General features: G+C 41.5%; 1 protein-coding gene across 1 annotated transcript in view; it reads left to right on the forward strand.

The window, feature by feature from the left end:
- The window catches only part of SLC2A13 (solute carrier family 2 member 13), a 421,105-nt gene that overhangs the window by 120,902 nt on the left and 285,598 nt on the right, over window positions 1–14,605 (forward strand). The window contains exon 3 of the mRNA XM_082254444.1: window positions 9,656–9,864. Within this exon, the coding sequence (XP_082110570.1) occupies window positions 9,656–9,864 (209 nt within the window). The remainder of the gene's footprint in view (window positions 1–9,655; window positions 9,865–14,605) is intronic.

A 14,605-nucleotide genomic window follows, 5' to 3' on the forward strand; every position in this document is an offset into this window, starting at 1 on the left:
TTTTTGGATCTGGGGGTTATTGCCTTCTGGTACTGCTTGCTACAAACTGAGGACCAGTTGTGACTGGATCAGGGATAATGGCTGGGGATGGCCCCCTAGAGGTGTGTCTAAGTATAGAAAAGTTTTGTGATAACATTTTCTATCTGCCTAGCTTACTCCTGCAGAGGGCGCTATTACCCAATAGTGAAGGCTTATATGGATTGGCGGCGACTGTCAGAGGACTCAGAGAAAATTTTTTTACGGTAAGTTTTTAAAAAATTCTATTATTTTGATCAAATATCATTTTAAGAAAATACAAAATAATTTTATGTTATTTACTTGCTCTCTGAACATTTTTTTTATTTTTTGCACACAAATAGCTACAGACTTACTTAGAACCCCCAAACATTATACGTTTTCTGAAAGGAGAAGCTCTGGAGAAAAAAGTGGTGGCCATTGCAATTATTTTTATGTCACACAATATTAATGCAGCTGTTTATTAAAGACAAATCTTCAGGAAAAAATACACTAAATTTTAGTGCACACAAACACAATATAATATCCATTTTTTTTTTTAAATATAAAAAATCTTATGTCATGTTAGTAGATACCAAGCATGTCAAGAAATTGTGACAAATTATAGTACATAAAATTTGGCCATAGGTTTTAATTTAAATGTATAAATAAATGTAATTTTAAATTTAAATGTAAAAGCCTTTACAGGTGGATATCAGTTTCGAGTTAACTGTAAGTTATGGCCCTATTGCTCTCACTCCGAGGTGCATGGCTATAACTCACGTGTGGTGCAATTTATTATTTACATAATATGCCAAACCTACACGTGCATTTGTAAAGGCTTTTACATTTAATTTTTCATTTGGTGAGAGCTAATTTTCTGTATTAGGTCAAAAGTTATTTTATAGTTCTAAGAGGTAGGTTGAGTGTTAGAGACCATAATTGTTAGAAAAAGATGATAGCTGAAGTGATAACAGGAATTTTAGGTTTTCTCTAGGCTCCCAAAATCCCACACTTTGGACACCTACTAACATAGCATCAAATAGAGAGGATTGGGGGCATATTACAGGAATTTATTTTACTATAAAGCTACTGCCACAATAGTGATTTCTTTCCAGCTTGTTTGAAAACTAATTTGAGAAAATACTGTTTTATTTTCATTATATGCGTGATTTTGCATGGCATATTTTGCTTTTGTTTTATGAAAAACACCTGCAAAAGTCTCTGTTTAGTTGAAGAAAATGTAACATGACAGATATAATTGCTAGTGGAAGCACAGGAAAAGTTTCCCCGAGGGCATTCAAGGTTTTTTCTTTTTTTTTTTTTTTTGTTCCTAAATGCTGTGGAATACATTTTGGCAAAGAATCTTATATGTCTGAATAACGTGGAACTCTTTTTGTAAGACATGTAAATTTGTAAATAAAACATAATAAATATTACAAGCCTTTTTAATTGCAGCTCATTTGGGTTAATGGTTTAGTGTTTTTTTGGTTTAGTGTTTTAAGTTGCTGATCATTTTTGAAAAGTGCTTGTAAAGAAAGCCATAGTGGTTTTGTGTCTAATTTTATTTTTATTAGAATTTATATCCAGTGTGTGTGTTTCAAATCTGCCTACAGATAAGGGTGATGTGTTTTAATAAAAACACAAGGACATTTTTTTTTGATAAATTATTCAACTAAAGTATTAAAAGATGTAGTGGTGTACTGTGAAAATAAGTCGACACAGAAACTGTTCCTGCTCCCCTTTGGCAGAAATGCCTTGTACATATATTTAGGTTGCATTTCTCCATTCCTTCTGTGCAAACTTTTTTTTTTTCTTTTTTTGTGGGTTTCTTTGCATGTTTCTTTCCATTTAAAGTGGGCCATGAAAAAAAAAAAACCCTGCAAGACAGTAGCATAATGTGTTAGTATGCATCACATATTAGCACATTATGAAATACTTACCTTAGAACGAAGCCCCCGCAGCGGCGCCCGGTCACTGCTGAAGGGGCTTACCAGTTGTGCCTGGCGTTTCTTCCGGGTGATGTCAGCGGCTGCATGCAGGGTGAAGTTTAGATTATTATAGGCTTACCTGTAGGTAAAAATAATCAAGCGGGGTATAAAACCGCTTTAAATTCTAGTTGTCTCTTGAGAGTTTGCTGAATAAAGAGTAAGGTATATTTCCTGTTTGTTACAGGTTCAGAATTTTGTGGCTTTGGGCAGGTAATGCAGGCAGATGTTGGTGACCATGGAGAACGGGACAAAAAAAAATAATGTTATTAGGCTATTTCCTGTGCTAGTTAAAGTGGGGCTGCACGGCATCAGAGTGCCGCAAACCAAAAATGCTATTTAATTTTTTCATATTCAAGGCAAACTTACCTATACCTATACTTTCTTATCTATTTTACAAATACTAGCAGTATAAGGATTAAAGGATAAGTTCACCTTTAGTAATATGTTACTAACTGAGCAGCATCTGCACCCTAAACCCCCGGTAGGCCGGAGATCTTCTCCCACCCCCCCACGTGCTGTCATTTTAAAACACAAACTGCTGTGCAGGGTTTAGTTAACTACAGTTACTGCTTGTCAGTAAACTACAAGGGTGTTGAAAGACTCTCTAGGTAGTTCATTGATCCTTCCTGTCATTCAGTAACTGCCTGCACATACGAGGTACACTGACTGTCTACACTGACAGTCTGCTGAGGCCTGAAGTCGCACCCATGATGCTTTGTAGGCTTATAATAAAAATAAAAAAAATATATGCACATTTTTTTACCTGCAAAAAAAGGATGTGAATGTATTATTTAAAAATAGTCAATGTTGATTGTGAAAGTAAAGTTCTGATAAAAATTGTCATTGACTGTGTGACAGTGCTGAAATATGAAAACAGGCCTGGGCAGGGAGGGGATGAAAGTGTCTGATGTTAAAGTGGTTAAAGTGCTGTGTTGTGTTGGCCCTTAGTCACTATTTTCTAATACTGTCTGACTGAACTGAATTGGATTGGCTGGGCCGCCATCTTGCCCCCTGTGACCTAATTGCGCATGCTTGTGCACCATCTTGGGGCTCCCACAAACATGCAGGACATCATCTTGGATTGAAGTGCACACATGCAGCCTCCATTTTATTGGCTACTGCACATGCACCCATGTCACTTTGGTTATTCTGGTGCATGGAGCAGAAGCTAGTACAGGCTCCAGGTTTTCTGAATACAAGGGGCCGACATCTGCATCAACAGATTTAGCACTAGAATCACAAGGAGAGCCAGACACAGGGGCAACACAGTTGTGACACTCAAAGGTGTTCAGCAAATGACAGGGATTATTCACTTACTTAGGGACCATTCAAATGACTTGCTTTGCGAGAGAGGTCAGCCTTCACCTTAAGGGATGAACATCCAGTGGACAGTTCAGATCTTATAAGTTATCAGCTGCATCCTCAATCTTTAAAAATCCATTCTGGGATCCTCCCGGCTCCTGGAATGGAGATAGGTTCTGGAGGCGATCCAGTCGATCCAGGGAAGCTTGTCTCCCTACAGGAGCAGGTGTGGACTCTTCAGTTCACTGCTAATCTCTTGATGAGATTATTCATGGGGGTTCTAGGCATCAAAGTGGCCTCTTTCAAAGGCATCCCCATATGCTCAATGGTGTTCCAGACCTGTGCAGTATAACATTATACCATGAACACTAGACTGTTGGGCTGTGGACAGCTACAGTGCAGGGGACATGAACACAGAGGTAGACTAGACTTCCAATCAAAATCCTGGAGCTGATTTTATTTTTCCATTTTTATGGTGGTTGTTTATGTAAACAATCAAGGAGGTACAATAAATCATGCAGCTCAGAAGGAGAAAATGTTCTGCCCATATGCACTGCGCTCATTCCAGAAGTGTAAAAATTGTCTGGCAGGCAGACAGAAACTGACAGCAGAGGAGTGGTCGCTACACCTGGCGGTGGTCATGGAGGTCTTTTGTTGTTGGGAACTTTGGACATGGAGCTACTGGTGTTGAGGTTCAATGTAAAGCTGGACAGATTTGGGTCCTGTTTACCATCCTCCTTCACGATGACTGGCTTTGACTGCATGGTGACTGTTGGAGCCCAGGTCCTAAGGGGAAAGGGGTGTCTCAGAATCGGTAATTCCTACTCTTTTCATAAGGCTGGAAAGATTACTTCTAAAATATACCATCATACTTAGAAGGGGTACTTCCATTGGTGTGAGCAGAGCAACTTTTGCCTATTCCATTGTTTGCCTTCCTACAGGCAGACCTGGATCAAAAATTTGGTCTAGAGTATCCTAAAAGGTCAAGTTTCTGCTTTGGCCATTCTGTTCCAGAGATCCCTAGCATTATACTTCTTTATGAAGGCCTTTTTTCAAGTGCTTCCTCATATCAAACTGCCTCGTCAGACTCCTTTTGGTACTTGTGGTCCTACAAAAGCTGCCTTTTGAACTGATCCAGGATATTCTGTTGACCGATCTTAAAAACCAAAACTTCTGTGCTAGTGTTTCATCCCTAAGCAGCTTGAAAAAAACCTACCCCAAGATAGGAAAAACAAAATAAACAAAGCAGTGTTAAAATGTATACCTAGAACAGTGACATGTAAACCTATAAAACATACAAAACCATTTAGTACTCAATGCAGAATGTAATAAAAGACCAGATTTTACAATACCAATAATAATTTCACATTCTTGTGAATATATATATATATATAAAATGTCCAATTCCTTCAGACATGAAAGCCACTTCAAATTTGGTGAATTTCTCCATTTTGTTTTCTTTTGTTAATCCACCTCAACGCTCCAAGCAATATATGGATAAAACTCTCAAATCGATATGACCTTTTATTGCTAAGTAAGTCATATATAGCAAGATGTAATATCTCCGATGAGTGCCGAGTGCAATCTTTTTCAAACCAAAATTCAGATGTTCACGTTCTAAAAAAAAACGTACAAATATCATAGAAAAAAATATTTTCTCCATGGTCTAGTAGTTTGAAAAAATTATTAGTAATAAAAAGTGAAACACTCACATTCCCAAATAATATCCCACACGTGAGGAATACTATAAATTCAGCGCATTCCTTTCCCCCTTCTCTGTTAATCCACCTCACTATCCAATACAAATATGGAGATGTAACACACGCCAGATCAAAGTGACCTCTTGTTCCCAAGCAGGTCATACACAACACCACGTAATATCGCTAATAGTCCCCAAGTGCTTCTCTCCTTCAATCAGGACTCACACGTTCATCCTCCTCAGAATAACTCACAGGTGTCATAGAAAAAAATGTAAAATCTCTAAAGTGTAGTAAATGAGCAAAAACATTATTAGAAAATAAACCATTTACAATAAAAACACACACACGTGAAAAATATTTAAAGCGTTTGTTACCCCAACACTTCATATTCCTGATATGTGTCTGCTGAACCATATACCTGTATGAAAATGGATCCTGTTCCTGTTCTTTGTATTGCTTCCTTTGTTTGAAATCCCTGGTGTTCTTGCTAGTCCCCTCACTTTCCCATTAAAAACTGACCACAGTAAGCAGGAGAGTACACCGCATTGTCAGTTCTCTAGCTATGCTGGGAACTAAGTGTACCCTCCTTCTGACTATCAGACTTGTCCTTTTTTAAATCCCATACAAAAATGTTTTGCATTTCATTTCTATTTTAAACTGAATTTACAAGGTGATCATTTACAATCACTTTTATGTCTCCCTGCGCTCCTCTCCCCACCAAACTGTCCAGAGCAATGTGTAGTAAAAACTCTCACCAAATCAATAAAGCCACTTAATACTAAGCAGGTCATATACAGCACGATGCCATATCATCAGTGGCCACCAGATGCCGCTCTCATTCCCCAGGGTTTAGCTGTACATCTTTCTCAATACAGCTCACAGATATAAAGAAAAAATACACATTCTCCATAGTGAAGTATGTTACACTATTTAAAAAAAAATAATAGTAAAAAAAAAAAAAATATATATATATATATATATATGCCACTGACCTAGGAGTATAATACCTCAGTTTAGGAGCTCTGGAAGGCTGTGTAAATGCAGTATAAGTCACCTATTGTTTGTGGGTACAGCGCATGCTGTCACTTCTGCCTCAATTCATTTAATCAAAGGGGAATTTGTCAAGAGGTAAGGTGATTAACAAAAAGATGAGTTCATCGCATTTGAAGTGGCTTTCATGTCTGAAGAAGTTGAGCTCTCTCTCTCTCTTTAGTTTGTATTGGTATGACATAAAAAAGTGGAGAAACCAAAAGCCAAATCTGACATATTCCATGCAACACTGGACTGGAAAAAATTATTGGGACCTTCCCAAAATTGTAAGAAATAATTGCATTCCAAGTTTGTGATGCTCCTGTAATTTTCTAAATAAACTCCCCTGTAATCACACTGGCAACCAGTTAAAATTGTGCAAAATTGACTCAACCTTTCTGTTGTGTGTCTCTGTGTGATGCATATGTGTGTATATATACATACATAAGCTAAATTTATTTGGTTCAGATGGTGTCAAGCATGTGTGGTGGCAACCAGATGAGGGGTACAAAGACTAGTGCATCTTGCCTACAGTTAAGCATGGTGGTGAGAGCGTCATGGTCTGGGGCTGCATGAGTGCTGCCGACACTGGGAAGCTACAGTTCATTGTGGGAACCATGAATGCCAACATGTATTGTGACATATTGAAGCACAGCATGATCCCCTCCCTTTGGAGACTGGGCCGCAGGGCAGTATTCCAACATAACGACCCCAAACACACCTCTAAGATGACCACTGCCTTGCTAAAGAAGCTGAGGGTAAAGGTGATGGACTGGCCAAGCATGTTTCCAGACCTAAACCCTATTGAGCATCTGTGGGGCATCCTCAAATGGAAGGTGGAGGACCGCAAGGTCTTAAACATCCACCAGCTCCATGATGTCGTCATGGAGGAGTGGAAGAGGACTCCAGAGGCAACCTCTGTAGCTCTTTAGGCCTAATTTGGACTTTTTCACTTAGGGGTGTACTCATTTTTGTTCCCAGGGGTTTAGACAATAATGGCTGTGTGTTGAGTTATTTTTAGGGGACAGCAAATGTCTGCTGTTATATAAGCTGTACACTCACTACTTTATGTTGTAGCAAAGTGTAATTTCTTCAGTGTTGTCACGAGAAGATATAGAAAAATATTTACAAAAATGTGAGGGGTGTACTCACTTTTTTGAGATACGGTGTGTGTGTGTGTGTGTATATACAGTCAGGTCCATAAATATTGGGAAATCGACACAAATAAGATGTGCTTTAACTGCAGAATTCAATTTGAGGGTATTTACATCCAAATCAGGTGAAAGGTGTCGGCATTACAACAGTTTGTATGTGTGCCTCCCACTTTTAAGGGACCAAAAGTAATGGGACAATTGGCTGTTAAGCTGTTCCATGGCCAGGTGCATGTTATTCCCTCATTATCCCATTTACAAGGAGCAGATAAAAGTTCCAGAGTTAATTTCAAGTGTGCTATTTGCATTTGGAATCTGTTGCTGTCAACTCTCAATATCAGATCCAAAGAGCTGTCACTATCAGTGAAGCAAGCCATCATTAGGCTAAAAAAAACAAAACAAACCCATCAGAGAGATAGCAAAAACATTAGGTGTGGCCAAATCAACTGTTTGGAACATCCTTAAAAAAGAACGCACCGGTGAGCTCAGCAACACCAAAAAACCCAGAAGACCACAGAAATCAACTGTGGTGGATGACCGAAGAATTCTTTCCCTGGTGAAGAAAACACCCTTCACAACAGTTGGCTAGACCAAGAACACTCTCCAGGAGGTGGGTGTATGTGTGTCAAAGTCAAAAATCAAGAGAAGACTTCATCATAGTGAATACAGAGGGTTCACCACAAGATGTAAACCATTGGTGAGCCTCAAAAACAGGAAGGCCAGATTAGAGTTTGCCAAACAACCTCTAAAAAGGCCTTTACAGTTCTGGAACAACATCCTATGGACAGATGAGCCCAAGATCAACTTGTACCAGAGTGATGGGAAGAGAAGAGTATGGAGAAGGAAAGGAAATTATCATGATCCAAAGCATACCACCTCATCAGTGAAGCATGGTGGTGGTAGTGTCATGGGGTGGGCATGTATAGCTGCCAATGGAACTGGTTCGCTTGTATTTATTGATGATGTGACTGCTGACAAAAGCAGCAGGATAAATTCTGAAGTGTTTCGGGCAAGATTATCTGCTCATATTCAGCCAAATGCTTCAGAACTCATTGGACGGCGCTTCACAGTGCAGATGGACAATGACCAGAAGCATACTGCGAAAGCAACCAAAGAGTTTTTTTAAGGGAAAGAAGTGGAATATTATGCAATGGCCAAGTCAATCACCTTACCTGGATCTGATTGAGCATGCATTTCACTTGCTGAAGAAAAAACTGAAGGGAAAATGCCCCAAGAACAAGCAGGAACTGAAGACAGTTGCAGTAGAGGCCTGGCAGAGCATCACCAGGGAATGAAACCCAGTGTCTGGTGATGTCCAGACTTCAGGCTGTAATTGACTGCAAAGGATTTGCAACCAAATATTAAAAAGTGAAAATTTGATTTATGATTGTTAATCTGTCCCTTTAAAAAGTGGGAGGCACATATACAAACTGTTGTAATTCCTACACTGTTCACCTGATTTAGATATAAATCCCCTCAAATTAAAGCTGAAAGTCTGCAGTTACAGAACATCTTGTTTGTTTCATTTTAAATCCATTGTGGTGGTGTATAGAGCCAAAAAGAATTACAATTGTGTCGATGTCCAAATATTTATGGACCTGACTTTATACATACTGTAATAGGAAACAGATGTATATATAACAGGAAAGCAAACTCGGGAAACAACATCTCAGAATAAAACAAAAAAACTTTGCATCAAGCCAAATGATGATCAAATTAGCAAATACATAATATACATGTAAAAGTCCATAAAATCAATACACTGTTTGAGTCCCAAATTGTGAAACTAATGCTTGGAGCCAAAGATGATCAGTGGTCTTTAAAGGGGTACACCGTCATATATCAACCTCCACCGTGTGCACAAATAGAGAAAGTGGCCACTCACCAGCTTTCCATGCCTGTCCACTTACATGGATCAGACTCACCCAGCTTTTCACAAATGATGATAATCAATCGCTATGAATCGCAGCTCTCTCCTATATCCTCAGCTCCTCAAATGCTCATACGGGTAGAGAAAGAAAAGTTGCCCATAGCGTGATACCGCCTCAAACACAATGTTTATTTAAAAAAAAGTGCACTCACATGTGATAAAATCAAATCAGCATATCGTCACAGCAGCTCGGTGTAGCCCAGCGCTCCACAGGTAGCTCCACGCCGACCAGATGGACACCTCCGGGTCACTCCTCGCTGTCTATAGTCTGCAGTGGACGCCGTATAGCCACGCCATTTTATATAACATCTCAGAATAGCAAAATACCGTGCAACCAAAAATGTTCTCACAACCACATCCTCAACAGCAAAAAAGGTTGCAAAGCGAGAGATTTTCAGTAGAATTATAAGTTAAAGTATAACTCCAACATTCAACTAAGCATGACTATATAACATTTAAATAAAGCATAATTTTAACAAATGCTTTTCTATAGTTTTTTATTTGAATATTTTTGAAATGTGGTGCTAATATATTTATGCAACTATTTTCTTTTTACAGGTACATGCTTGGCCTGTCTGCGGTTCCAGCTATTTTCCAGTTTCTTGGCTTTTTGTTTTTACCAGAAAGTCCACGTTGGCTTATACAAAAAGGACAAACACAGAAGGCCCGAAGAGTTTTATCTCAAATTCGGGGAAATCAAACAATTGATGAAGAGTATGAGAGCATAAAGAATAGTATTGATGAGGAGGAAAAGGAAGTGGGTGCAGGTCAGTAAATCTATTGAAATGTGGGTTCGGCTCTTCCACAATGTACTGTATATATTACATTTTTATGTAAAAGTAAGGAAAACTATTAAAGGAGTTCTATAGTCACAGTGTACATTTTCTTGTTATAACATCAGCATTGTAAAAGCAGTAAAAACAATTAATTTTGATAATACGATATAAGCTTATTTGAAAAATCAGTTTTTCATTTAATGGGTGCTGCCTGTCTGCTGGTCATCTCTTCCCACAACTTTCTGGATTCCCTGCATTATTTGCAGCTTTTCCTCTGCTGTTTATTTTTAATTTCGAAGGACTACATAACCCATGGTATCTCACTACCTCCATATTCTGAAATATGTTGGACATCAGCGCTTTCTCCGCTTTGCTGTGGGCGAGGAGCATTATCAATTCGTGGTGTTACCCTTTGGTTTAGCCTCAGCTCCTCGGGTGTTCACCAAAGTGTTGGCCCGGTGTTAGCATTGTTGCGACAGCAGGAGGTTACGGTGCTGGGGTATCTGGATGATCTTCTTCATACGAGCAGAGTCTCTGACTGCTCTACAGGACAACCTGGACAGCACTGTGCAAACTCTGCCGGAGTTTGGATGGACTCTGAATTTTCAGAAGTCTGCTCTGGTTCCATCCACCAAGTTGGACTGTCTGGGTCTGACTCTGGACTCAGCCAGGGTGTTTCTTCCGCTGGACAAGCTCCAGAAGCTGCAAGATGCCATTCGACTTCTGTTACCCAGTAGTCGGTCGTCTCTCTGGACTTGCATGCAGGTGCTGGGCCTGATGGTGTCTACCTTCGATGTGGTTCCGTTTGCACAGTTCCATACGAGACCTCTGGGACAAGAATCCACAGTCTTTGGACAATCTGATCCTGTTGAGCCAGGGTACGAGAGTGTCCCTGATGTGGTAGCTTCGCTCTCCGGCTCTTCGACAGGGAAAATCCTTCCTTTCCCTGTACTGGACAGTGATCACCACGGATGTCAGCCTGTATGGGTGAGGAGGTGTTTTTGGCACAGACTGTGCTCAGGGGGTTTGGACTCTGGAGGAGTCCAGGCTACCGATCAACGTACTGGAACTGCGGGCGATCAGACTGTCTGGCCCATTGGACCATTCATCTTTAGGTGTGTCTGGTACGGATTCAATCGGAAAATGCCACGACCGTGGCATATGTCAATCATCGAGGGGACACAAAAAGTTTTTCGAGCGGCTCTGGAAGTAGCCGACATTCTAAGGTGGGCGGAACATTTCGTTCTAGCTCTTTCTGCTGTGCATATTCCAGGAGTGGAATATTGGCAGGGGGATTACCTCAGTTGACAGGCCTTGGACCAAGGAGAATGGTCACTTCATCCAGAGATGTTTTATCAGCTGTGTCTCCAGTGGGGAACTCCCGAAGTGGACCTGTTGGTACAGGAAGGTGCAGAGATTCGTGCCAAGGTGTCGGGATCTTCTAGCCGACGTCACGGACGCACTGGTGGCTCCTTGGGGGCAGTACCGTCTGATATACGTCTTGCCCCTTCTCAAACTTCTGCCGAGACTTCTGCAATGGATCGAGGCAGAGGGAATTCTGGTTATTCTTGTGGCCCCAGACCGGCCTCGCCAGTCTTGGTGTGCCAAACTGGTACGGCTGGTCGTCGATGTCCTTTGGCGTCTCACTCTCAGGGAAGACCTGTTGGCCCAAGAGCCAATCTTCCATCTTGCTTTACAGTTGCTGGCTTTAACGGCTTGGCTGTTGAAAGCCTGGTGCTGAAGGATAGGGGATTTTGTGTCTCAGTGATTCCCACACTGTTGAAGGCTAGGAATTCTACCTCCTAGAAAGTCAGAATCATGCCTGGAAGTCCTATATTGCGTGGTGGGAGTCTCTGGGGTTTCTCCCCGTTCTTTTTTGGTGGCTCAAATTTTGGCATTCCTCCAAAGAAGTGTGGAACAATGCCTGGCCTTGGTTACCATCAAGGACCAGGTTTCAGCCTTGGCGATTTTTCCTTCAACGTATTTTGGCTACGCTTTTTCTTGGTTTGCACCTTTGTTCAGGGGGTTCGCCACTTGGCTCCACCTGTGCGGTCTCTGTTGCCTCCGTGGGACCTCAATTTGGTACTGTTGGTTCTTCAGAAACTGCCTTTTGAAAATATTTGCGAGATTCCTCTGCTTACATTGTCTCACATGATAGCCTTCTCGGTGACCATTACTTCAACATGCAGAGCTGTTAGCTTTGTCTTGTCGTTCACCTTATCTGGTGGTTCTCAGAGATAAAGTGGTACTTCGCCCTTGTCAATCGTTCCTTCCTAAGGTTGTCTCTGCTTTTCATCTGAATGAAAGCATTGTGTTGCCATCCCTGTGTCCTAAGCCTAAGCATTCTAAGGAGATTGCCTTGTATTCTCTGGATGTGGTTTGGGCGATCAGGGTGTATCTGATGGCAACCGAGTCATTTAGGAAATCGGATTCGCTTTTTGTCTTTACAGAATGGACCTTGCAAGGGGTTTGCCGTGTCTGCCGTGACCATTTCCAGATGGATCAGACAGACAGTAGTGCAGGCCTTCGATCAAGGGTCAGGTTCCTCCTTTCCTTGTTAAGGCACATTCTACATGGGCACTTAGTGTCTCCTGGGCCTGCCACCATCAGGTGTCAGTGATGCAGGTTTGCAAGGGGGCCACCTGGTCTTCGTTGCACACTTTTACAAAATTCTACAAAGTAGATGTGTTGGCATCTGTGAATGCTGCTTTTGGCTGCAAGGTTTCGCAGGCCGCTGTTTGAGAGGACTTGGCCCCCTTTGAGGGTGTATTGTTTTTTCAGTTGAGCCCCAGTTGTTCCTGGTTGAGCTCCATGTTACCTGGTTGGCTAGGTTTAGCCTTTGGGATTTTTTCTGCTGTGTTTTTCCCACCCATCATTTTGACACTGCTTTTGGGATGTCCCAATGGTCAAGAAGATTCTGGAGCTATGTCCGTCAATGAACGAACGAGAAAATTGGATTTTTGTCTTACCATAAAATCCTTTTCTCTGATGTTCATTGACGGACACAGCACCCACCCCTCTATTGAGTTGGGTTATTTTTCTTCTGACCCTGCTTGCAACAAAACTGAATGCCTATAGCAGGAAGTGGGAGTAATACCCCCTAGGTGTAACGCTCCTGCGTTTTTGTAGTAGACTGGATTTGCAGCTGCAGAATCTCCACTCAGTAGTCATGTAGAGATGTGTTGAATAACCAGATCCAACTCTCCAGACTCATCACTGTGGGCCTGTCAGCTTCAGCATACAGATATACACACTCAATAAGATGTTCCTGGAGTGATAGGATGTATATGTTAGTATGAAGATGATGTGCTGAAGGGACAGGTGTGAACAGTGACAGAGATGGTAAGCACTTGATAGAAATGTTCAGGAGAGTATTAGATGGTATTTAGGTAGAATGCAGATAGGTTAGTAATCGAGTATGGTAACAGGTGGTAAGGACAGCAGATGACAAATACAGGATAGACTAACCCAGTGCAAGGATAGATGGTAGTAGACTCAAGAGCTAGCAATCTATGTAACAGTGCAGATGATAGAATTAGTATGCATAGATAGTAACAGTCCTTAATGTGCAGAGGTAGATAGTGTAAGTAAGGTTATGGAGGATTCCCCTGTGGGGTACTTATCACTAGTAAGGTTAGTAGTTTAAGGGTCCAGTAGTGAGGGAGTGATCCAGTAGCGAGATACAGGCTCAGTAGCGAGGTTCCGGTCTGTTTCCAAGTAAAAGAAAGTAGCTGGAGGTTCCGGTAGCAAGACAAGCTTGTAAGCGTGTGGACACACAGGCAGGTTGAACGAACAATGTGAGAGAGAACGCCGGCGGTTGAAATAGCCGCTCTGCGGCGCTCGGCGATGACGTCATCCGTCTTAAAGGTGTATGCGTACCACCTAATTAGAAAGGTGGGACGCATATTTGAAAAGAAAATAGAAAATAAGGGTACCAGAGGTACCAGAATCTTACAGTACCCCCCCCTTAAGGCCGGCTCCGGAAGGCCTATAGCACTGGTTTCTCCGGGTATTTCGAGTGAAATCTTCGTATAAGTCTAGGTGCGTGAACATCAGTGGTATCCAACCAGGTGTCGTCTTGGGGTCCATAGTTCTTCCATCTTATGAGATACTGGAGTCTTCCTCTGTGGATACGAGAATCCAAAATCTCCTTAATCTCATATTCTTCTCCGCCTTCAACTTGTACTGGAGGTGGAGGCAAGATGGTAGGCCTTATTCCTTGATTAGGAACATGGGGCTTCAGTAGCGACACATGGAAGATGAGATGGATCTTGAGATCTGCTGGTAAGGTGAGCTGTACTGCAGCTTTTCCAATAAGTTTCTTAATTGGGAAGGGTCCCAGAAATAAAGGTCCAAGCTTTTTGCTAGGGATCTTTAATCTTAAATTTCTTGTTGATAGCCAAACGAGGTCCCCAATAGCATACTGAGGAGAAGGTCTTCTACGTAGGTCGTAGTACCTTTTTTGTTGGCTGTGGGCGTGTGAGATAGTGGTATTAAGTAAACCCAGAGAGTCCTTTATTTGGGTAAGATAGTCTGAGGCTACTGGGTTACTTGATGGTAGGATGCGTGGTGGAAGAAGTGTGGGATGAAACCCATAGTTCAAGTAGAACGGACTTTGCTTAGTAGTACTGTGGGTTGCGTTGTTATAAGCAAATTCCGCCAGAGGGAGAAGGTCCACCCAATCATCCTGTAGGTATGATGTGTAGCAACGCAGATATTGTTCTATACACTG

The sequence above is a fragment of the Pelophylax lessonae genome, assembly GCF_965119305.1.
Source record: "Pelophylax lessonae genome assembly, chromosome: 4".
NCBI lineage: Eukaryota > Metazoa > Chordata > Amphibia > Anura > Ranidae > Pelophylax > Pelophylax lessonae.